The sequence below is a fragment of the Antechinus flavipes genome, chromosome 5 (genome assembly GCF_016432865.1).
Source record: "Antechinus flavipes isolate AdamAnt ecotype Samford, QLD, Australia chromosome 5, AdamAnt_v2, whole genome shotgun sequence".
In the NCBI taxonomy this organism is placed as follows: domain Eukaryota; kingdom Metazoa; phylum Chordata; class Mammalia; order Dasyuromorphia; family Dasyuridae; genus Antechinus; species Antechinus flavipes.
In genome coordinates this window covers 161,796,367-161,821,998 of record NC_067402.1, presented here as the reverse complement: position 1 = coordinate 161,821,998, position 25,632 = coordinate 161,796,367, and the positions used below count along the sequence as shown (strand labels likewise).

The window sequence follows — 25,632 nt, the reverse complement described above, 5'->3', positions numbered from 1 at the left end:
AAAAAATGAGGATTGTAAAAGTATAATCATTGGTGAAAACAGGTTAATATTAGGAAGAAGGGGTTGGGGAGGAAGAAGTGATTTCTGCCTTCTTGCCTTCCTAAGTTTATGGTACTACTCAATCAATTCAATAGGAACTGCACACTAAGAGTGTTTTATAAGAGTTGGTGCTTTGGAAACACAAGATTTGGATCTATTTGGGCACATTCTTTGAGGAATTCTATATCAAAGAAGCCCTTTTTTGTTCTTTCTTTTGAATGCCAGCCATCTCCATGGTAGGAGACTCGACAATTCTCTGGAGGCTTAACTGGTTTGGTGTGTGCTTAAGGAAATGTCCATTCTGATAGTCAAGAAGATCCCTGACCATGCTGGGTAAACAGACTACTCAAGAATAGCCTTAAACCTTTGGTGCAGCAAATCTAGAAGGATCTTGTTTCACACATATGGGGCAAATCTCTGAGGATATAAAGTGACACAGTAGAAGTACATAGAACATTAGATGGACTAAGAGGATATAAGTTTGAATCCCAACTCTTCTATTTGCTACCTGAGTAACCTTGACAATGGTATCTAAACTTTCTGGCTTCAGTTTTTCAACTATAAAATAAGAGTTTGGCACTATATTACCTCAAAAGTCCTGAGGGACCTTTATATGAGTAACTGAAACTCACAAAGTTTAAATAACTTGCTCCTCTGAATACTGGCCATGATTCTTTCACGAAGTAGTGGTAACATTTATATGGAGATCTTACTAGATTTATATGGAGATCTTACTTCTATACTAGATGCATATAGAAGATCTCTCATTAGGTTTCTAGTTTTATTACTATAACCTTGGAAGAGTTCAGAGGAACATCGTTCTTCAGATGATTTAGCCTTTTTCATCTCTATTTAATTTTTCCTAGTAAGACGTCTTTGTTTCTAGCATATGGTAATAGATAAAAAAGAAAACATAAAGTCATAGATCATTAGAGATAGAAAGAACCACAGATATGATCTAATTTACCCTGCTCCTTTTGTGGATGAGGATTACATACTAAGCTGAATTTGGGTTTATGAGCAGTATTAGGAAGAGCAAGGATAATATGTGTCAGTCAATATTTGAGTAGGAGGCTATCAGATTAACAATGGCATGGAAAGGGAGGAAGAGACTGAAGAGAAAGGAATTGGGCTGCAGGATTTTTTAAGACAAAGGTCATATATCCCACTGAAGGAGACAAAGAATGGAAATGGTGCCATAAGAAGTAGAACTATCATTAACTTCATACATAGAATCTTGTCCTCTTCTAATATCAGGAAAGACCAGAGCTACTCACAGGTTTAGAAAAAAAGAATCACAATCAGCAGCACCCATCTAACTGGTGACAAGATCTACGATGTCTGAAGCTGTTTCTCATTATTATTATTATTGAAAGAAGCTCTCATTGTTTAGTGTCTGATGATAAGTTTCCTGTTTGGTGGCTAATCCTCCAGCTTCCCACTGGTTTAACCTCAGCAACTTTTAAGCTGCCTATTATCAGTGTATCTGAAACCTCTTACATTAAGAGAGACTTTTCAGGCTCTGACATGCATTTCTGGGAAAGGCTTGCATTGCTATCTGGTTCAGTTCTCTCTGACACTAGTCTGGAGCATGATTCACTCCTCATCGCTTTCTGTAACCCTTAAAAAATTCTTGCTCATTGACTACAGAAGCGTTGTAGGGAGGAGAAAAGTTGGGACAGAACTAAAAGCAACCAAGCTTAAACCATTAAGTATTTGTAAACCTCTTTCATGTCTCTGAATTTAAAAAAAAGTATTAAATGCAAAGTGTGTGGAGAGCAAAGAGATAGAGGAGGCTAGGAGGCTTGACTTAAAAAATCAGAAAGACCTGAGTTCAAGTACAGTTTCTGATGCCTACTGGCTATATAACCATATGACCTCAGATACTGAGGGCAGTGATGTGGGACAGTGGATAGAGCAGGAAATCAGGAAGCCTCACCTTCCTGAGTTCAAATCTGGTCTCAGATACTTAGCAGCTGTGTGACCCTGGCCAGGTCACTTAACCCTGTCTGGCTCAGTTTCCTCATCTGTAAAATAAGCTGGAGAAGGAAATGGAAAACCACTCTAGTATCTCTCATAAGAAAACTCTAAATAAAGTCTGATAGGACTGAAAAATGTCTTAACAACAAGATCTCAGGCAAATTCTCTATTAAAGACTTGAATAAATGAACAAAGCCAAAAGAACTTTTTAAAAAACATTTTTCATCCCATTATTGAAACGCATATAAAGTGCGTAAACCTTGAAATGCTTTGTTAAATATTCGTAGTGTTCAATAAATGTTTATTCCACTCTTTCAATTTTCTGAATAATGCCCATGCGATTGCTACAATATAAAGTGCTTTCTGTTTAAGAGGAAACGATATTATCTTATTTTTTTTAAGAGGCTGTTCCTGACAACGAATTGTTTTCCATTTGAGCTTCTAGAGATTGTGGGTTTACATTCCCAGCATAGAGAGTGCTGTGATCACTGTTATAGACATTGCTATATGAGAGGCTATATGACAATGCTGGAGACTTTGTGGAGGGGACAGGCTACAATACTGTATGAACCAGACATTTGGAGGCTATTCTCAGCTCTGACAAATGTCTACGCTGTGATCTTCATCAAGACACGCAATCTCTTACATTGTTCAGCTTTCAAACAGAGACCATGCTTAGAAAGTACTTAGAGATCTTGAACTAGACATGAAAGCATGGCGCTATGCCCACTCATCCAAAGCGAACAGGGCTGGCTAAGAGGAGACCAGAAACAGAGAGGGGCTCTGTGCTGAGAGGAATGTGGATGCTAACTTGATCTAGTTTTCAGCACCGTCTGTTCAATAGGCGTCATATTTTGTTTCCAGAAGACAAACACAGCTGTTAGCTTTTGACCCACCCTCAGCTACTTAGTTGGAGATTCCACACATGGTGACAACTAGAGGTAGAAGAATGGGGTTCTCCTTGGAAACCTGTGGTTTTAATGTAAGGATCTCAAATGTTTTGCAATGTGCTTTTTGCTTTGCGATGTGAAGATGAGGATCTCTACCACTCTGCAGACCCTTAGGAACAAATAACAAGTTCCATGATAACTGAACCAGGAAATGAGGATAGATGTATGATTGATCAAAAAATCAACTTTCTGAATCAGAACTGGAACCCAGTAATTATGACAACTGGATGCGTCTATTCTCATGTAATAATATAGTTGTATAGCACTTTCCAAGGGTTTTTCCTCACATGAGAGGCGGAGTGTCTACATGTTATTATTTCTGAGGTTCAGAGAGGTTAGTGATGGGCTTGAGATGACATAGTTGTTAAGTGTTAGAATCAATGCTCTAACAGCTTTCCTAAGCCCAGTGTTTGTTCTGTTATAGCACACATATACATATCACATAGGTAGTGCTTCTAGAAAGGGAAACATTTGATAAGTCAGGCCCTAGCTGAAATGACTCTGTGGAACCATTATAGCCCATTTATAATGACCGTCCTAAAATGGTCTGTCAAAGCTGGGTACTTCCAACACGTAGCTGTAGGGCCAATACCAGCTAGCTCAAGAGGGGATAAGATAGTTTTTCCTCAGCTATACATCCATCAAGAAAAAATGGGCAAGACTCCAGGCTACTTTCTCTCTTCTAACATTCCAGAACCAAGGCTGGATTATTTTAAAGGGCAATCAAGCATTTGTCTGGTGGCCTGTGGAGTAACCTTCACTTTTGGGATTTTTCCAGTGGGAAGGTTGGCACATGGCTCTAAGCACTGCCTGGCAGTTTGGCCTTATAAGAATTTGCTTTGCATGATTTTCCGACCCTTGCCCCAAAGGCACAGCCTTTACAGCAGATCTCAGCCTGAAAGCCAGACAGTAAGGAAAAGATGCAACTAGTAATTAGTGACAAGTATGGTCTCCGTCAATGGCAACCAGAAAGTACTTGCCAGGAGATTCTCCTAAATCTTTTGTTTTTAATCTTGAAAGTATTTCTTTTCTGGCATGACTATATGATCTTTTAGTTGTTGTTACTCATGATTAGCTACCCATCTGCCATATAAAAAAAAAAACAAAACATAAATGGAAAGCTTCAAAGACTTATTCCAGGGTCATCAGGAAGCCCCAGATCAGGGCTGGGAGAAATATGAGCTTCTGTCTCTCATCCTTGCATCTGTTTGCTTTCAGAGATTTTCCATTTTGATCAATCTAAAGTGAAAAGTCTCACTTAACAAGCTTTTCAGGAAATTGAGTGCTATAGGAGGGAATGTTTTAGTGACTTTGCTTTTTTTCTGCTATAGAAGGAATAACAAAAAAAGCATCTATCAGGTACTTATTATATGGAAAATGCTGTATTAAGTGTTGGTGATAAAAACAAAAAAGACAATCTTTTCTCAGAAGCTCATATTATAATGGGGGAGACCTATGTAAATAGAAGGTTTCAGCTACAATTCAGATGGGAAAGTCCCATGGTCCTTAGAGAACATCAAAGGCAATACCTCTTCTTTAATGTCATTTCCAATGAGAAAATCATATCATTTTCTGAGGTTGAGCCATTTGACAGTATCAAGGACTTTATTATTATCTGAGTGATTTCATTTGTCAAGGTTTGCTTATGTAACACTTTGCAAACAGGTTTTTTTATTGAAGAAGTGACTAGTCAAGGTCTGAAACTCAAACGTTGGGTATCATTCCAACACAGTGCTTTGAAGCCCCCTGGCAACAAGTTTTTCATATTCTATATGGAAAATGGTTCTGTAATTTTTCTTTTCCTTTTTTTTCTTTTTTTTTGCTGTGGTAACTGGGGTTAAGTGACTAGCTGGATCACACAGCTAGGAAGTGTTAAGTGTCTGAGGCCAAATTTGAACTTGATTTGGAAAATCTTCCTGACTTCAGGGCTGGTGCTCTATCCACTGCACCACCTAGCTGCCCCCATAATTTTTCTTTAAAAATGACTGGAAAATATCTGTTTTTGCCTAAATATTAGTTTCACTACAATGCATTTCCTCCATTCATGAAATCAAACACACACACACACACACACACACACACACACACACACACACACACACACACACCCCACTTTCTTTTCCATTTAGAGATGATATTACTAACAGTGGGATTAGTCCATCAGTCAACAAGTATGACTAATTGATTGATCCTAAAGTGTGGGTGAAAAGACTATTGTGTTCCAAACCATCCATCTCACTGATTGGCAGCTGCAGCTTACTTTTTCTTTTTTTTTGTAGCACCTGTTGACATTTATGCCATGGTATCTCAATTGACTCCCAACTTTGTGTGTATGTGTGTTTTTAATAGTATTTCATTCTTGACTGCTATACGCCAGGCTGTTCTGTCAGTTGCTGCTGTCTCCCAGCCCTGCACAGCTCTGTCAGTCAGTGTGGAGTTGTGTTATTATTTGCATACTGAAGCAGAATAAACCAAAATCCTCACCTGATGAAAGGAGACTCCCACTGCTGCCGCTGATAATTTTCCCTTTGCTACCCATGTTGGCCAACTTTGATGTCTTCAGCGTTCCTGTCTCAGTCAGGTCAATAGCGATCTCGCTCAGGCTCCTTGCAGCATGGATTTTAGACTAGAATCAGATGGATGAAATATGATTATAGAGAACCTTAAATTTGGAGAAATATTTACTGCTTATGGACAACAGAAACTGGCCTGTTTGTGATACTACAAATTGACAATTAAAATACCTAAGCATTTGACTATTCCAAGTCCGGGAAGTTGGGATGCAACTATTAGGTAACATACTGCTGAAACTTTTGGCAAGAGCACACTTAAGTGAGCTATCATCGAACATAAGTTACAAGTATTCCGTGATTACTTTAATTCTATGATTAAACACTTCTACTTCAAGGAGAAAAGAAATGAATTTTTAGAATTTGTATGAGTCTGTAGTTTTCCTAAAGAGCAGGTCTGACCATGTTCCTCAACCCCCTCAATAAATTCCAATGGTTTACTATTATCTCTAGAATCAAATATAAACTCTATCATGTGGCGCCTCACAACTTAAACTTTTCATACACATTCATACACAATGCTCACCTCCATGAGCCCAGGGATTCAGCCATACTGGTCCACTCACTGTTCTTTATACATGATCTCCTATAGATGTACCTTTGTATTCAACTGTTCCTCATGACTGGAATGCTTGCCCCCATATCTCCTTTCTTAGATTCTCTGACCACCTTCAAGAACCAGCTTAAATGCCAACCTCTAAGGTTAACCCTTTCCACTTACCTCAGCTGCTAATATTTTCCTTTCCAAAACTACTTTGTTTCAAACCTTTTATGTATCTTATATATATGTCTGTCTGTCTCTGGCTGTGTGTGTCTCTGTCTCTCTGTGTGTGTCTGTCTGTCTCTCTCTCTATACATACACATACACACACACACATATTTGTGGACATGTAATATTTTCCATTAAATTATAAGCTCCTTGAGGGAAAAGACTGTTTTTGCTCTTTTTATGCATTTTCTGAGCTTAGCACAGGAGGTGACATTCATATGTCAATTCATAGCATTAAATAAATCCTTGCTGACTGATTGAGTGATAGATTGATATGTTTCATGATGTAAAAGTCATTTTAAATTGCAACTAAAATTTAAGCTACTTTCAAGATCTATCTTTGTTATTCACACTGTGCCAAAAAGATTTCTTAGTAATTTTAGGAGAATGGTACTTAGATAGTTGCTAAGTATGTATGTAGTGTATAAGATGTGAATGCTTATGGAGCAAATGTTTGCCTGACTTATTCAGAGTCTAATAAAAAATGAAAATATAAACTTTTTTTTAAAGAATCTTTCAATATCAAAGAAAGTACATTAAAATGTGTAACTAAGTAAATACATTATATATAATTTTATTTACAGTACATTGTTATAATAGTTATATGTAGGTTAATATTTGCAGTAGAGAAAAACAATAAAAATTTTGCTATGTTAATAATACATTTAGTCCCAAAGGTAATTAAAATATTTATTGTGTTAACTGCTTTTGGTCAAATAAAAATGTTTTGCATTCCCACAAATATTACTGGGGTTTACAATTTCCATTTAACAGCTGGGGACAAAATTCTGAGCACAATATTGAAGGCTATAGGCAATATTCAATTATCCTTAGCAATATGATTGTAACTGTGCTGGACAAATTTGCTAATTGTTCTTCTCAACTGTAGTCATTAGCCAGTGTCTAATATCTAAAAATAATCCACATGCAGTATAATTGTCACTGTAATTGATAAATTTGCTATTTGTTCTTCTCAACTGTAACCATTAGCCAGTGTTCAATATTTAAAAATAATCTACATACATGTTTGAGCACTATGGGGTAAGCAAATTGAGAGCTGTCCTTAAAGCCAGGAAGAGCTGGATTCAAGAACTCTGATATAAAACTGACTGTATGATTCTGGGAAAGTCACTTATCCTGCTCATTCTAACTTCCCTTCTCTATGTGGCCAGCTAGGTCAACAGGTGCTGCAGACTTTGGGACATCTATTGTTATCTCAGATTTGACAGAATGAAGAAGAAAAGCCTAAATTGGGGCTATAGCTGGTGAATGCAGGCAGGAGGTAGGGAAGGATGGACCATGGTGCACTTTCCATGTGTTCACAAAATAAAAGCCTAGGGAACAAAGGAAATGCTGAAGCTTGTGGCTTGTTTTGTTCACCTAGGAATGAACCGTCTTCCTCCTCATCCTTCTACTTGTGACTCTCTAGTCACGACCTCAGCAGTTTTCCTTGCTCTCAAGACTAGGTTGTCTCTCTCAAGTTAGTGCTTCCTTGTTGCATAAAATAATCATGGCTCTCACAGGATTTGGGTCTAGAGCAGAAAACAGGAAAGGGCTTCTATTTCATTTTGACATGGAATATCAACAGCACCCATCTGGATGAGCCCCGTCTGAACAAGCTTGGATTGTGTCTGGAGAAATCCTGCTCTTCCTCTTTGGGGCAGTTGTGCTCTTAGACAAGCAAGTGGTAATAAAAAGAGAAACCAGTCCAAATCTAGCATTTAGTTATCCATGAGAAAGATGGAAAAGTCTAGGAGCTAAGGGCACCCAAAAATGTAAGCTGGAAATATACCACTAATTTGCGGAGTGACTTTACTTTTGTGTGGTTAAGCCTGAAGTTTCAGCATCCTCAGAGAAAACCATGGACAATTGCCTCCCCCTGCCATATATATATATATATATATATATATATGGTTGTGTATGTGTGTGTGTGTGTGTGTGTGTGTGTGTGTGTGTGTGTGCATGCTGCTGGTGGAGTGGGATTATGTGAAATGCCTTCAGACTTTGGGCTTTAGTCTCAAATGTATGAGTCCAGAAAAGGCAGCAAGAATCCAGCAAAGAAATCTTCAGAAAAACTTCCTGGTTTGATTTGGAATGCTATTATGACAACAATTAAGTTAGTCTGGGTTGGAGTAGCAGCAGAAATGAAGCAGGGTGGGTTGTTGTTGTTGTTTTTTTTTTTTTTTCCTGGCAAAGCAAATAGTTTTAACTATACCAGAAGGAACCTTCAGACTTCTGAGTCTCAGTAAGATCTGTGTGGCCTAAGGCCTTCTAGTCTGAGATATCAAACTCATGCAAGCAAGACTGAAATTTTCTTTTGACTCCTGGTCTTGAATAAAATGAAGAAGCCTCTATTATCTCAGAAAAGAAGAAAGACACTCTCAATTATCTGCTATCTGAGGGAAGACTGTTATTAAGTTTCTGGGAAAAGCTAGCTCTTTAAAAGATAAGGATGGGAACTGTGATTTCATTGGCAAGGGGAATTCCCAGGTGAGAAAGGTCCCTCTCCCAAGACAGGTTGGTACCTTCTCCATCACTAATTGTTCTTTAGATAATTTGCATTTTAGAATATTTTCATCTGGAGATAGCAAGTTCTTCCTTGTCATAAGGATATAATGGTTTTTCAGACTTGGAATAATGACAGCTATCTTATTTTGATCTCCAAGGTGATATGGAGTCAGTTACTAATTGCAATGGATATTTCTATAGCATAATGTCTCTTGTTCTCCAAAGGTTTCACAGACATGAATCAATTTATATTGAGTCCACCAGTTCCCTCCTCCCAGGGTGGAATGGTCTTCAATGATAGAAGTGGGAGAAACTAATAAAGTTAAAAAAAAAAAAAGACACTAATGAAGTACAAGTCCATGTGTGTATATGCATATGGGGATGTATATGCATGGCAGGGATGAGAAGAGCGAATGGGAGAGAGACAGCATACATGTGCATGAGATAAACACACAGAATCCACAAATGGAGGAAATAGAATGAACCAGGGATAGACCATGACATTTTGGGCTACCTTTTGGGGGTACTGTTTGCTAAGACCACTAGATAACACTTGTCTCTGGTTGGCAAACATTGTGTGGGAGGCCCTGCTAAAGACCTTTGGTGAAAGAAATGGATGTTTCTATATATTATATACTATATATGGCAGAGTGGGATGCGATCCTTGATACATTAGACAACGTGAGGTGTTCTATAATATATTAAAAGTGCTCAGTCTTGAATTGTTTCAACCTAATTCACCTAGAGATGGACATTATTCATCAGGAAGAATCTAAGCAGTTTTTATGTGCATGCACACACGTGTATATATGTTATTTATATACATTAGATCATATCATGCATATTTTTCATTCTTCAGATGAGGATTTTGTGATATACTTCCCCTATGGGGGTATTTTATCAGCTCTATCATCTCCATTTTAAATTGTGAACTTTCATTCATTTAACTAACATAACTGTGGTAGCAATTTGCATAGTAATTTCACAATGCTTGTCTCATTTACACTTTTGATTACTGGATAAGGACAGGAATTTTTACTCTTATTCTCCCCATGGAGAAACCAAAGTCCAACAAAGTTCTGGAATCCAGATGTTGTACATTATCCTATTGGCGGGAATGGAAGAGCATCACATGGCATTTATGATCAACCAAGACTTACTTTAGTGAAGGGATTGTGCCCAATGAGGACATGCATCCCCTTTCACAGAAAGTTTGGCTACTGAAAATAAGAGATATTCAGGACTTCCTTGTTGATATTGAAATTTGCTTTAGTCTTTTAATTGATTGTTGTTATACTAGGAATATAATCTTAAAATAATATTATATAACAACACTGTTATTGAATCATCTTTCTACATAAAAATACTTCTTTCAGGACAAAGATCTTTATATGATCAATCAACACTGTGTGTAAGGCACTGGCAGCTATGGTGTGGTGCAGGGCTTCTGGAACTTTTTTCCACTCAGGACCCTTTTTGTCTAAGAAATTTTTCCATTCACAACCCCAGGTATATAGGTCTATAAAATAAATATTCTAATCAAACATTCACTGATAATAAATCATAATTTTGTGACACCCTCTCCCCATATTCATTTATATGACGATGGGAGGGTGCTCTATACATTCCACTTTTCTTTATCCTATTAAGAATGTATCAGAATGTTAAGCACTATAGTCTTTATGGTAATGATTTATAATGGCAAATTCCTGAAATGAAGAGGACCCGAGTTCAAATAGGATTTCAGACTCATCACCAACTGTGTGACTTTAGTCACCTAAGTAGGTGTGCAACCCCAATTGTGTTGGAAGAAGCAAGGCAAGCAGGAAGGCAGGCAGGAAGGAAGGAATGAAAGAAGGAAGGAAGGGAAGGAAGGAGGGAGGCAGGGAGGGAAGGAGGGAGGGAAGGAGTCAGAGAGGGAAGGAGGATGGGAGGGAGGCAAGGAGGGAGAGAGGAAGTAAAGAAGGGAAATGGGGATGGGGGATGGTAAAATTTTGTCCCAGACCCAATTCAAGCCAACCAATGCCAAGAAGGTGATAGGAATATAAAAACTAGCGAGGGAAAAAAACAACAACAACAAAAAAAAAAAACAACCGGTAGTTAGTTATCTCATGACTAGTTTGCATGGTAGATAGTGCCTAGTTGAAAGCTATTCTACGCCTCTCCTTCTCCTCTTCTCCCTCTTTCCCTTCCCATGCTCCCTTAGAAAAAGAAAAAGGAAAAAGAAAATCCCCAAGACCAGTAGAGTTGCACCAGACTAATGATACTCTTCATTGGTAAAATTTATGAGTCCTCTCACACCCACCACAGAAACTAACACTGCAGGAGAGAAGACTCCACAAGAGATGGGTGGTATCGCCCCGCCGAGCTGCCAAGGTTGGCTCATGAGATAGTTCCACCCCTCCCCCACAGCTGTAAGCCCCAGAGCCCATCTTGATAGGCTTTATTCCGGAGGGATAATGAGTAGGAGTGACTCCTGAGGGAGGAGGATGGGGAGGTGAAGTAGTGGGAAGGAGGAGTGAGTGTTGATATGTTTGTGTGTGTGAACTAGAGGGACGTCACCCACCCACCCACCCCAGCTGAAGAGAACTGTCTGTATGTGAGGGAACCCCAGGGATCTCAACAAAGTTGGTGTTTACAAATTTCTGAGGTCCTGGGCTCACTCTTGGAGAAGTTTATTATTAATTTTTGTTTCTTTTTCGTGTGTGTGTGTGTGTGTGTGTGTGTGTGTGAGAGAGAGAGAGAGAGAGAGAGAAAGAGAGAGAGAGAGAGAGAGAGAGAGAGAGAGAGGAGAAAAGGAGGGAAAAGAAGGGAGGGAGAGTTTGTGTGTGTAGTTAGCAGTTAGAAAAGCCTGAAAGGTCCAGAGCAATTATCTAAAACAGTTAGATGTTGTCTATTAACTGAGAAAGGTTACTTCTCTTCCCTCTAGAAAGAAGAAAACTATTTACCACTGTATAAAATACTAAAGTTTTCATTTTTGTCTGAGGTGAGTTTCCCTGTGTTTAAAAGTGGGTCAGAAGACTACAAATGGGCCTTCTAGCCTGCATCAAGAAGGATGAACAAATGAGATTATGGGTGGGCCGGAAACCCCTCTGGCACTTTGGAGGGAACTGGCCTGCTGGCAAATTATGGTTTTATTCCATCTATCTTCAGCCCAAAGAGGGAGCAAACACCATGACTGGCATGAGTTTATGCCAGTAATGAATAAAACGGGCCCCAGTCCAATTTTTAATCCCCGAGTTATGTGATCCCTGGGGCCCATCCAGTCTATGACCTCCAGGTTTATCCATGGTCTCTCTAGGAGAAATCTACAGCCTTTGTGAAATCTGCAGTGTAAAAAGAGATTGTTGCCTCCGTGTGCCGGGGGAGAGTTTTACCTTACTCTGCTTTCTGTCCAGGTAGAACTGGTGTTGGCTAATGGCCATAGCCCATATGGACTTGATTAATGCTGGACATGCATACCACGTATGCACTGCAATGCCGCTGTGACCGAAGGTCCTCCTAGTCACCGAGGCCCTGGGGAAACAGAACAAGAAGGTGGGACATGTTTATGCTGGGGCTATTTTCAGGGTCAGTCAGTAAATCAGTGATGAGATTTTATAGTACTAAAGACAATGCTGGGTGGTTACAAAATGTGACTTATCAGAAGGCACCAACACGGACACACACACATATTTCGGAGACAAGCCAGATTTCTGGACTCCTGACTCTTTAGAACTCAGGCTGCTGCCAAGTCTCTGCCTTGCTGGGTCACAGATGGGTCAAAGCAGGCCATCGGCCTTTCTTGTTTGATACTCGATTCTTGACAAAGGCCCAACTAACAGAGAGAATAAAAGCCTTCTATTTAAGAAAAGCCCTGAATTAATTGGCAATGTGGTCTCTGGTGAAATACAGGTAAATTATTTCCTAATCCTGGGAGGTCAGAGCTCCTGACTCAGCCAGGTCTTTTCCATCACCTTAGGCTCCATCCACCATGAGAAATGCTGATTATCAAGTTTAAGTGTGTCTGTTGGGGTGGAGAGCAGTTAGAGGAAAGATTGTTGGAGCTGGAAGGAACCTTAGAGATGATCTTAAAGTGTGGTCATCACCTTGGTGGTCCCTAATACCCCTTCAGGAGGTCCTCCAGGTAAAAATGATTTTCATAAGATTGCCATGTTTATTTATATTACCCACATAAACAAAAACTCTTTGGCATCTTCAGTATTTTTAAGAGAATAAAGGGGATCTGAGATCAAAAATGTTGAGAATTACTGATCTAGACTAAAGCCATTATCTCACAGCTGGTACAACCTGGGCTAGAAGAATGGAGAAATGACAACAAGGGTAATGAATGATAGAGAGTAATGAATGACAAAGTGGAATTCCCCCTCTTCCCTCACCCCCCAGTAAAGATTACTTATTTCAGCATGGAGTAGAGAATAAAGAAGACAGCTAGATTTCCAAAATGAAACTGGAAACCACTGGTTTTTCATATAATTAGCTGCAATAAAGAATAGGGGTCAATGTTTTCCCAGAAGGGAAGGAAGTCTCTCTCTTAACAAATAAAGGCTGTCTGGCCACTTTACCGGTGGTCAGGAGGTGCATGGTAATGGTAGACTGATCATTATGAAAATGGAATCTTAGCTCTGGAAAGCAGCATGAGGGGGGAGGGGGTGTGTGGGTGTGGGTGGGTGGATGTTTCCCATTGATTAATGAGCAAATGGAGAAGGAACATTGATGTAGGAGTTAAGGTGTCTCAAGTCTTTTATTCCGAAGAAGGAAGGAATATAGTTTCCCCAAAAATCAGTAAATTGGAAGATCCTGGGTAATAGAATACTATCTTTAGTTTTCAGGAAGTTTTAATTATAAGTAGGATTATCAACCTTTCCCCCTCGAGGAATATTTAAGGTTTTTTCCTTCTTTCATTTTTGTGGAGGTTACAGATTTAACTTTCCCCCTTCCTCCCCACTCCCTGAGATACTCACTTTTTTATTGAAAAAGTCAAATCTAGTGTCAAATAATACACCTAATTCTAGGTATGTGTGATTGTATTGTTGCTTTGTTTAAAATGAAAGTTGGGGGGAAAGACAGCTTGTGAATGAGCAAACAGTTGTCAGTTGAAATGGGTCCAGAAAAAGAGGGCAGGGAGGGAACCACATACAACAAAACACAGAGATTTAAAAATGAAACTGCCAACCAAGGCCTTGACTCCCATAATAGCTATAGGAACAAGAGTTCAGCTCTTATTCTTCTCTAGCAAAGCTGAATTTGAAAGGAGAGTGGGAAGGGGAAAGAAACTTGAAATTTAAGACAATGAAAGTTGCAAGATGAACAGTAGCTTGTGGAAGGATGTTATTTTTCTCAGAAGGATAGTGGGGAAAAATTAAGAACTACCAGGTCTGAGTATAACCACATTCTCTCCCTATTTCAGACCCTCCCTAAAGCAAGTTTTCTTCTGCCCTCCCTGCTTCTATTAACCTGACTATCTGACAAATTTAGAGGGCCACAAAATTAGGAGTTAGGCATGGAGCCAGTTCCCCTCCACCCCCCAGCAATTTTACATGATCTTCTGTGCTCTGTATTGAAGAGATAATGATGGGGATGGGTAGGGCAAAGGGAAAGGCTGTGAGTAAATGTGTGACTGATCCAACTCGGAAAACATCAGCTCTAGTGAATTATTTTCTTGTAAATTGCAATTTCCAAGTGATTGCATTTTAATGAAATGATTATAGCTGGCATTTCCTATCGTCATGCTCAGTTCTGACTTCCTTCCTCATCCTTAATAGACAAGTTTGAGGAGTTAGGTATTGACCGCTTAGCATCCTTGTTACATGTGGTCAATTAGATTAATCTCCTGTACTCCAAAAAAAAAAAACAATATACCAAGAACTGGGATGACAAATGAAATTAATATGGGAGAAATCTCTTCCTTGGGTACTTCTTGCATCTTATACTCCTTTTGCCTGGGAAAGGGTCCTTGTTTAGCTAAGCAGCTACTCAGGGCTTTGTACTGACAGCAGCAGGATGTCTGGTCCTCACTTTTCCAGCTTTCTCCAGCTCTCTTCTCCCTCTATTCTATCTGCTTCCCAGATTGAGAACATGCACCTAACATCTGGATCTTCCTGCCATCTCTCCTCCTTTTTTAGTCAAATATCTATATTGTACATCTTTGAAGGCCCAGTGCAGGTACATTTTACTTGGTGGAATTGAGATTGCCCATCTCAGCCCAAGACAATCTCTTCCTCCTCTGAATCTCCCAATAATACCTATATGATATTAATCATCCACTGTCTTTTATTATTCTATGAATGATTCTACAATTTTCTTTTAGTATTCATGTTTCCCTCTTCCTTGGACTGTAACTTCCCTGGGGATAGAAATCAATTATTTATATTTCTTTGTATCACATGATTATAGATCTAGAACAGGAAAGAATGTCAGAGGGAATCTAATTTAACTCCATCAATTTACAGAGGAAGGAACTGAGGTCCAAAGCATTGCTGTGACTTGCCCAAGATCATATAAGCACTAAGTGGCACCTTGATAGAAGGTGCTCAATAAAATGACTGATTAACTCCTCTCAATTTAAAGGTTTAAAGTTTCCCTGTATTAAATTATTATATTTTATATCCAGAGGATTTCTTTTCTTTTCCTATATTTCTAAGAAAGAGAAAGAAAATAAAACATTCTTGTGGTAATTGGACAGGTAGGGGAAACTGAGATAAGAACAGCTAATTAAATTTTATGAAATTAATTTCCATTTTCACATTTATTTTTTCTCTTCTCCATCTGGAGCCCTTTCTTATCATTGGCTTGAACAAATAACTGGAAAATTCTGCTTATTTCTCTTTTTATAGAATATTCTTTTCCAAATTTGCTTCTTTTTCCCGGCTTTGAGCAATCCTGATTCCTGCTCTATTGTCGCAGCATTTGAGCATTGGACACACGCTCCAACTGTTACTAGTACCTTCTCCCCATGTGCAAAAAGTAGTATGTGGTTTGCCCTCCCTTCTTATATGCCTGTGAAGTGGAATCTCCAAAGTTCCTTTGGATTCTGGACTACTAGTCAGCTGTGAAATGCAGGATAAGAGCTTCTAACTGAGTGGTTGTTCTATGCAGATTACTGAGTTAAACAGCACATCAGTCTTGCTGAGTTTTCATATGCTACAGTACAGATTGTATTGCATGAGCACATCTTTCTCCTGTGTAGGCAGTGTCTCCTAATATAATGAGAAGATCCTTAGGAAGTACAGGGACTCTTCAAAGGGTGATGGAAAAACAGGAAGCAGATCTTTAAGCCAATTCACACATAGTGCAGTATGTGCCAGACTTTTTTTAAAATTAAATTTTTTTTTTTTATTGAGAAAATTTCTTTTTTTTTTTTCCTTTCTTCTCCCTTTCCATCAATGGAAAAAGAGAAAAAAGAAAAATTAAGCCTTTGTAACACACACATATATATAGGCAAACTAAATAAATTCCTGTATTGCCATATGCAAAATAATATATATTCTGTCAGAATGTTCTATTTCTCTGTCAGAAGGGGGATAGCATGCTTTATCATTAGCCCTCCAGAATCATAGTTGTATATCAGACTTCTTTTTCATCAGAGCAGGGAAGGGGTAGAGTTAATGGTATTTAAAATCAACCTTTTTTTCTTGGCAAGAGTCTGATCATACCAATGTCCCCCTAGAGCTACCTTTTAGTTGTAAATCTGACTCTGGATCTGTCTAAAATGATTTATGTTTAGGTAGTAGGCCTGTTTTTAGGTCTCTAACTGTGGTTTGTGGGCTGTGTACAATTCTAGGGCTGTTAGTAGACAAAGAAAGGCAAAGCATTGGGTTGAAATGGTATTCTGAACTGGGACTTTTTATTATTATTTTTTTAATTATAGCATTTTTTTCAGCATGAGCAGATTTATTTTAATCTAATATCCCCAGGAAAAGTTTCTGGGATGTAAAATACAATGTAGAAGCATGCAGAAAGCAAACACATAAAGAACCACAACAACTATATTTCTTTCACACAAGAACAACTCTCACACTGAAATTTTCTTTTTGGGAATGATTCTGGCATAGTAACTGCTTCATCTATGTGCTCCCTTTTGCTCTGATTATTTATAATTATGTATATATTATAGCTGTCATTTCTGGGAATTTCTCAAAAAATACTAAGCCCCAGAAACAATATTGTCTTTTGTCTTGTTTAAAAAGGAAAAAAAGCTTTCAGTTTACTTGAATAAGGTATCAAAACAGCGTGTCAAAAACTGAAAGCATCAGCAACATGAGTTTACCAAACTGACAAAGTTCACCCTAATTATTGTCGCATTCTAGTCCAGCTTCCAGCTGAGCATTTTGAACATAAGCTATATAATATTATTCCCCCATCTCTTCACATAACCGAACAAGGACAAAAGCATCATAAAAACAAGCAGATCCCTAAATATTAACGCATCCTTCCCAGAGTCATGCAAATCTCATCCACTCAAACATGCTAAAGAAATCTCCCAACTTACCTGCGTGGGTCATGAACTTCCACTGAAAACTTCTTCTCTCTGAAGTACAGATTCTCTAACTGTCTCCATTGGAATATCTGGAGAGAAAACAACTTTCTTTAAAACCAGTAGGAGTGCACAGCTGCAGTCTGGTCCACTGTTAACTTCTACTGTGGGCTGTTCTCATTCAAGTACAGTCTGTGAGTTCTGTTTCGTTATCCTCCGTTTCTTGCTTGGAACAGACAGGGACACATGGATATCCAGCTTTAAAAGGGGGCACTCGGTAGGTTTCTTAGAAGGAAAAACACAAGCTCTTTCCAATGCTTTCTCTTTGTTTAATTTCCCCAGACTGACCTCAGCTTTGCTGAATTTCTCCCTCCGAAATAGAGAGAGAGAGAGAAAAAAGAGAGAGAGAGAGAGAGAGAGAGAGAGAGAGAGAGAGAGAGAGAGAGAGAGAGAGAGAGACTGACTGAGACTTGAGGACGGAGGAGTGAAAGAGAAAAGGATCTTTCAGAAGAGAGCAGTAGCCATCTGTGAGTAGTGCTGAACTGAGCTTCCTCCTCTCAGAGTGCTGAAATGGGAAAGCGTTCAAATTCCCCAGTCTCCCATCGGGACTCCACTTCCTGCCCACTAATGTGTACGAGTCCCTGACTCCAACTGGTGCTTTGGAAACTCCTCTCCTCAGAAAGCCTCTCTGTGAAGGGCGGAGGCTGTTATGACCTTAATTCAGGGGAGGCAACATGAGATAACAATATGAGCCTGTCAAACCCATTCTTCCCTCTGCAATACAAAGAGAATCAAGAATTCTGTTTCTGCAGCAACTTTCTGTGCAACCAGAGTTTATCTTTAGCCAACTGAAGAGAGATAGAGAATGGAAGGTGGGGGTTTAAGCTGCTGTGAGAATATACCCTGGCAAATTATTTCTTAGGCTGCTTCTACCTCTTTTCAGCCAGAGCTCTCTTGCATTATGTGCTAAGAAATTATCTAAGAAATCTGATTTTAATGTTTGGAAGCAATTAAGACTGCATTCATTTAGTTCTAAGAATGGGATTTCCTTTCATCTGATGGAAGATAACATCGTTTAACCCCTTTGGAAATGACAAAAGAGATTAAAGTAAAATTTTTAAATTAAATATATAGTAAGTTTCTCATCACTTAAAAAAAAAAAAAGGATTTGGCATTATCCTTACTGAAAAGGGAAAAGAAATAAACAAAACACCTTTTATATCATTTTTACGACTTAGATATGTTGTTCATTTTTTTCCCCTAACCTTCCATTTTTTCAGTCTCTCTTTGCTCTATATTTTACTCATAAAGCTAATATATATCATGGTTCACAAATCTGGAGGAATTTCATTTCTTTATACTTGAGGAAACTGAGGTACAAGAGATATTAATGGCTTACCTAAGATCATGCAACTCTTATTGTTTGTATGTTCTTATCTCTCTTAAAGAGCTTCTCCCCATCTCACACTCATTCCCCTCCCCTCCCACCTACCAAACTGGCCTTAGACACTTACTAGCTGTGTGACTTTGGGCAAGTCACTTAATCCTGTCTACCTCAGTTTTCTCATCTGTAAAATGAGCTGAAGGAAATGGCAATATACTCCAGTGAGGAAAACCCCCAAAGTGGCGCCCCGAAGAGTTAGATAGGACTGAAAAAGACTGAACAACAACATAGCCTGTTTGTCTACCTTAGTTATGTTCCATTCAACTGCATTGTTCCCTCCTCAGCCAGAGGTTGTACTTCCTTGTCTCAACTTTGTGGGTCCCATTGTATTTTCCATCTTGCTCCCATGATACACTATCTAGACCTAAGGAATGTTTTCTTAAAAGGAATGTTTGCTTAAAAGATGTTACCCTGAGTAAATCTGGAGAGGATTAAAAGATGTTTCCTATAGAAGCTAAATTCATTTCTTATTTCTCTTTCATAAAGAGTATCCCTCTTTTAGCCCTTTTATCCCCCCCCTCAATTTTGTACTCTTCTTTTATACCTCAGGACAAATTTCAACTCTAAACCTAAGAATCACATTTGTCTTTTGGGGAAGTACCCCTAAGTGGGTAAAGGGGTGTCAGTCATGTGACAGGAACAAAAATGCTATTTTCAAGGAAACAAATGACCCAGAGCTACAAACACCGCTACCTCCTGCAGCTGTTTCTTGTTTGTCATTGATTCACTGCTGCTTTTAACTTCGATAACCCAATTCCAAGGGAATATGTAACTGCACATCACTGAAATTTTTCAACAAAAGCACGCAAACTATATTGGATTTACATATATATATGTTTACCATGTTTAACATATATTGGAATACTTACCAGGTTGGGGGGGGGGCATGAATTGGAACACAAGGTTTTGCGAGGGTCAATGGTGAAAAATTATCCTTGCATATATTTTGAAAATAAAAAGCTTCAATACAAAATATTATTGCTCACACTAGTGAAATCATAGATGTTTAAATATTTTAAATAATCCCACAAATACAAAAAAGAAGTAAAAGCAGGCAAAGTTCCTCTTTTTTCCTCCAAGTGGAAATATACTTGTAGCTATTCTACCTGCAGTTATCTGAGCCACCAAGATAATAAAACACACACAAGCTATGTTAATGATCCCCCATTCTCACAGCTTCCCCTCCCAATCCTATTTTTAAAAACAGCTTGGCAAAGAGAATAAGAAATTTATTCATAACATGCTTTAAAAAAATACAAATATCAAGGATGTTTGACCTTGAGATGTAACACACAGACTTTCTTAACTAGTATTGAGATTTTTTTCCTTTAAAAAAAAAAAAAAGAAAGAAACAGGGGGAGATGAAGGGCTGGGAGATGGTGGAGATAGGTTTAGGATTAAGGCCAAGGTTTTGGGGAGAGTGGGAGGGATTCAATGTCTCTCTTCTTGTACCCTCATGGGTCAGATAAAAATCCAGGCGCTTGGGATAGTTATGGTGACTTCAGACCTGCAAAGTTACACTGTGTTCCACTGGGAAGCCATGTGGCCAGGGAGGCTGTTTCCCCACATCTCTAGGTTCTTCTCTCAGCCAGGAGGAGGAAGAAAAGCCTGGGAGTGCAGAAATGCAAAAGGGAATTCCAAAGCACTTGCTTCTCCCCCTCAGTCTTCCTTCCTTCTCTCCAACTGATAAAAGACCCCGAGGAGCTGAGTAATGTTTGCAGTGAGTTCCCTGGCAACTCCTCCCCCTTCACCCCAATCCCCTTGCAAAACAAAACAAAAACCCAAGCCTTTCCTCTAAAAGCTCCCCACTGCTGCCTGGTGCAGAGCTCCACGTCTGCCAGCCAGCACAAACAAAACCATCTGGACTCTGCCGAGGGCTGTCTCCTGCGGCTGCTGCTGCTTCTCCCAGGCTCGGGGGCAGCGGTTCTGCCCCGCCGGCTCCCAGGGGGTGGGCTGGGGGCGGGAGAGGACTTCCTGTGCGAGGGAAGGGTGGCAGGCTCTCCATTTTCTTCCTAGGAACTGAACTCTGGAGTCCTGATCCTGGTCCTCTTTTCCTCAGAAGCTGCTCTGCCCCCTGTTTGGGTTATAATTGTCCTCCCTGGTGTTGAATATGTCTCAAAACTTTATTTTTTCTTATAAGAAAGGCTTTAGTTGAGTCACAGCGGATGAGACTTCCCTATCAGAGGCCAAAATATTTCTAGATATGCTGAAAATGAAGGGAAATTGTGGGAATGAGAAAGACAAGACTATTGGACAAGGGAAGGGATTTTCTGGAAATGTTTTTTGAGGACTGGATTTTGGCAGTGGGGGCGTGGGAGGATATCCAGGCGCTTGGGGGTGGGGTGGGCTGCTGCCAACACAATTAAGAGCCCTGTATCCAGACTGGTATGAATCTAAATAGAGGGAAATGAGCAAAATATATAGAACAATATATTCACAGTGATTGTAATAATACAAAATTTTGGAGAAAAGATGAAAAGCAGAGGTATCCAACTCCCAACTTGGGGGCCTATTCAGTCTACAATAGTCTCTACTGTTATTCTGAGTCAGATTATGATGTAACTAGGGAATCTTTGAAAAAAAAAAAACTACAATACAATATAGATAATGTTAATTTGTAGTTTTTGAAGCCAATGTGCAGCCCACAGGGATCTCTTTCTATTGGAGTTTGATGTCACTGATGAAAAGCATCTTTTCAGGGGAGAGGAAACAGACTTTAGGTTTAGACTATTGCAGTCACCATCAGCCTTGGCCACGGTGTTGTTTTATTTTATTTTTTTGTTCAGTTGTTTCAATTGTGTCCCACTTTTCATCACCCCATTTGGTTTAGTTTTTTTGTTTTTGGTAAATTTATTAGAATTTTTTTTTCATTTTCTTCTCTGGCTCATTTTTACAGATGAGGAAACTAAGACAAATAGGGTGAAGTGAGCATGCGATCATTCTCTTGCACACATCTGAACCCAGATCTTCCTGACTCCAGGCCTGCTGCTCTACCACCCTTGTGGCTGATTTTGCTTAATTAATTTCCTTTGCTATAAGGGAGTGCTCATTGGGTATACCTAAAAATGACTGATGTCAAAAACAAAAGGCATCAGCAACTTCTATTTTTGAAGTTGGCATGGTACTGGCTCATTTGGGTTATAACTATAGTTTATTAGTTTATTACAGAATACATCTTAAATTGTATGTTCTGCTTCCTTTCTCTGGCAAGGAGAATGCTCCTTGGACTATAAAAGATGAAATACAAATGGTTAACAGAGGACTGAAATCCAAGGTACATAAGGAGATAATGAATATTCTGCTCTGCTCTTGATGAGTTCAAGTGACCAGATCCTAATAAACTGCAGCCCAGAGCTGGTGAATGTGATTGTTCAGCCAGCGTTAGTGATCTCTGAAAGGTCATGGAGAATGGGAATGATGCCATGGGGCTGGAGAAATGCAAACAGTGTCCTGATTTTCAAACAAAGAATGCAATAGGCCCATGGGCTTGACTTAAGTTCCTGGCAAAACTAGAGTGCATTCTGGAATGCATTATTAAAGGGATTATTAGTGAGCATCTAAAAAAGGAAGCAGTGATAACAGAGAGCCAGCATGGCTTCATCAGGAACAGGTCATACCAGACTAAACTCATTTCCTTTTTTGACAGGGTTACTAGATTGGTAGATTAGGGGAATGTTATTTATGTAGAGTTTAAGCAAAGCATTTGAGAGTCTTTCCTATTATCATTTTACATAAGACTGAAGCAATCATGTAGTAAGGTGGATTCTGATCTAGTGGGATGAATAGACCCAAAGATTTGTCACTGAAGTCAATTCAGAGGGAATTGACTGAGACCTCCAGGGATCTGATTTGGCCTTTTATCAATAACCTATTCAAATTTTAAAATTGTTCTTTATCCCTAATATTGTGGACTATATCATGGCACTGGTGTTGACTCCTAAACAAGATGTGAAATTCTTTTCACAGAGCTGACTCTTTGATAAAGGATGCATTTCTTGCATGTGTTCTGGCTACCAGTTAATATTATTTTGATATTACTGGATTTGATTCAGTACCAATTCACATACTTGACCTATGCCCTTGGGCTTCATCTTTAAAACTGATAGTTGAAGAAGCAGGTAGAATAGCCCAAGAGCTGGGAGATCAGATGGAGATCAGTCAGTTGAACACATTCACAATAATAAGATGGAATTTTATAAAGATAAATATTAAGCCCTGCATTTGGGCTCCAAATATTAACTTTAAAATGGGGTATGATTTGACAGCCATTTCAATTTATCTGAAAAGGGATAGTTGTTTTTGTTGTCAGTAGGCTATATGCTCAGTTCAAGTCAACTGGAACACAAACAAGAAATAAGCCTAAGTAGTATTGAGAGGCAGAGTTTCCAGGATGATGAAGAGTTGAGTTCTATTATAATTCCAGTCCCCTCACATCTTTAGTATTGTACTCTGTTTTGTGTGTCTTGTTCTAAGAAGGAAAGTGACAAAAGCTAGAGGATGTCTAGAGGGAATTAAACAGGATGTTGAGAGTAACGGAATTCATGCTAGAAACTGAAGGATCCAAAGAAAATAATAAATAATTGAAGGATCTGGAGAAAATAATATTTAGGGTAGAACTGAGAACTGTTTTAAAATATGTAAACAAATGTTACATGGAAAATGTAGGCAGAATTCTGCTTGCCCACAGAGGGCAGAATGAGAAGCAAAGAGTTGAAATTTCCCATTATTACAGGTCTTTAAGGAGAGAAAAGGAAGAAAAAGAAAGGAAAGGATAGATAATAATAAAAATTTCCCATTATTGGAGGTCTTCAAGGAGAGGAAAGGGAAGAGAAAGGAAAGGATAGATAACAAGCATGTATTAAGCATCTACTATGGGCAAGGCGCTGTGCCAAGAAATGTACAAATATGATCTTATTTGATCCTTATATCATCCCTGTGAGATAGAAGAGATAAAATGTCCCCATTCTACATTTGAGAAAACTAAGGCAGAGATTAAATGACTTGCCCAGGGTCACACAAGTAGGCAGTATCTGACACAGGATTTGAACTCAGGTTTTCCTGACTCCAGACCCAGTACTCTATCTACTGTGTCACCTTTCTGGATGACTACTTATTAGAAATAATAATTATTTTCTAATTTCCTTTTGGTATCTTAATATTTCTTTTTGGATAAAATGTTTTTCTCATTTTTTAAATTATATATTCAGTTGTTTCAATTGTGTCCCACTTTTCATCACCCCATTTGGTTTAGTTTTTTTGTTTTTGGCAAATTTATTAGAATTTTTTTTCATTTTCTTCAATCAGCTGTGTCTTCCTTTTTTTCAAGTCTGCACCCCTGATGATGCTTTGGGTTTTTTCTACTATGTCCCCACTTGGTGACACCCTTCAGTCTACCTTTTTAGCTTCTTTTTTGTTTGGTCTCCCCCCATTTGAATATAAGCTCTTTGAAAATAGGAGACCATCTTCCTGCTTGTATTTGTATTCCCAGTGTTAATTGCAAATACTTAAAATAAATGTTTGCCAACTTGAATTGATGCTGTCTCCCTCACATGAAATAATTTGGTTTTACGAACAGAATAATAATGTGAGGACACATGTTTGTTAATCCCTCTGTTATTATTGACATGACTAACTTTGGGTCAGTTAGATAGCATCTCTGTGTCTCAGATAATAATCATCCTCCTAGGTAAAGAATATAAAGTGCTTTGAGATCTTCAGATGAAAGACTCACTAGAAATACACCTGATTATTATTAATCCTACTAAGATAAGGTGACTGGGTTACTCCTATTAGGATTTTGTATACATTTTCCTCTGGATAATCATGTATGAAAAGGTAATTAGAGGCTATGAAAAACACTGCCCTATCAATAATCAAATAGTTTATTAATCATTGCCCAAGTGAAATAATACTAGGTTAATACCATTCATCTAAAATTCTGAATAAAAAGCTTTGCAAAGCTTTTCTTTTTGAGCTTGGATGCCTTTTCAAGAAGGGTTAGTGACAAATGTTCTTTCTTCTGCTTTTCAAGATGGGGAGAATCATAGCAAAATTAAGTCCTCTGCCTAAGGCCACCCAGAAAGTCAGTGCTAGAAAAAGAAACAGAACTAAGGGACACCTGATACATTACACCAACCTCTGACCACGTTTCCTTTCTACATGAGACTAGGAATTAATGGCAATTTGTGTGTGGTTCATTTTTAAAATGGAAAGATTTTGAGAAAGGGAAAAGTGACCAAAAAATAGGAAATGTCTCAACAAGTTCTTTTTCCTCTTTGTAATGATTTTTCTTTCTCTTTTTTCCCTAAACGATAAAAAGGGAAATGATTCCTTCCATCACTAATGATTTATTTGCTAAAATCTACACTATCTTTGGGGCAGTGGATAAAGTACTGGGTCTGGTGTCAGGAACATTGATCTTCCAGAGTTCAAACCTGGTCTTAGACATTTACTAACTGTGTGACCCTGGGCAAATTACTTTACTCTCTTTACCTTAGTTTCCTCATCTGTAAAATGAGCTGGAAAAGGAAATGGTAGGTCAGCCTGATATTTTTGCCAAGAAAAAACTAAATGGGGTCACAAAGAGTTGGACATGAAAAATGACTGAACAATAAAACTTTCTATACAGCACAACATCCTTCTCTGTCTGCTACAAGTTCTTCATTTATAAAATGGGGATAATAATAGCCCACATCTCTCTGGGTTGTTGTAAGGATTAGATGAGATATTGATAAAGCATTTTGAAAACTTTAAAGCACCATATAATGTAGTCATGATGACTACAAAGTAAAACTCTCACAAGCTCCTTTTGGAAGTTTGCACTAAACAGCAACACTGTCTACCATGGAGAACGTTGTTTGGCTTCAGGAACAAAAATGAATGTTCTTGGGCTCTGG

General features: G+C 38.7%; 1 protein-coding gene across 4 annotated transcripts in view; it reads right to left on the bottom strand.

Annotated features, from left to right (window-relative positions):
• FRMD4A (FERM domain containing 4A) overlaps positions 1-25,632 on the bottom strand; it is a 737,403-nt gene that overhangs the window by 50,187 nt on the left and 661,584 nt on the right. For all 4 annotated transcript variants that reach the window (XM_051962747.1, XM_051962746.1, XM_051962745.1 and 1 more), the window contains exons 12-14: positions 17,308-17,384; positions 12,194-12,332; positions 5,454-5,595 (exon numbers count right to left, since the gene is read on the bottom strand). In XM_051962747.1, the coding sequence (XP_051818707.1) occupies positions 5,454-5,595; positions 12,194-12,332; positions 17,308-17,384 (358 nt within the window). The remainder of the gene's footprint in view (positions 1-5,453; positions 5,596-12,193; positions 12,333-17,307; positions 17,385-25,632) is intronic.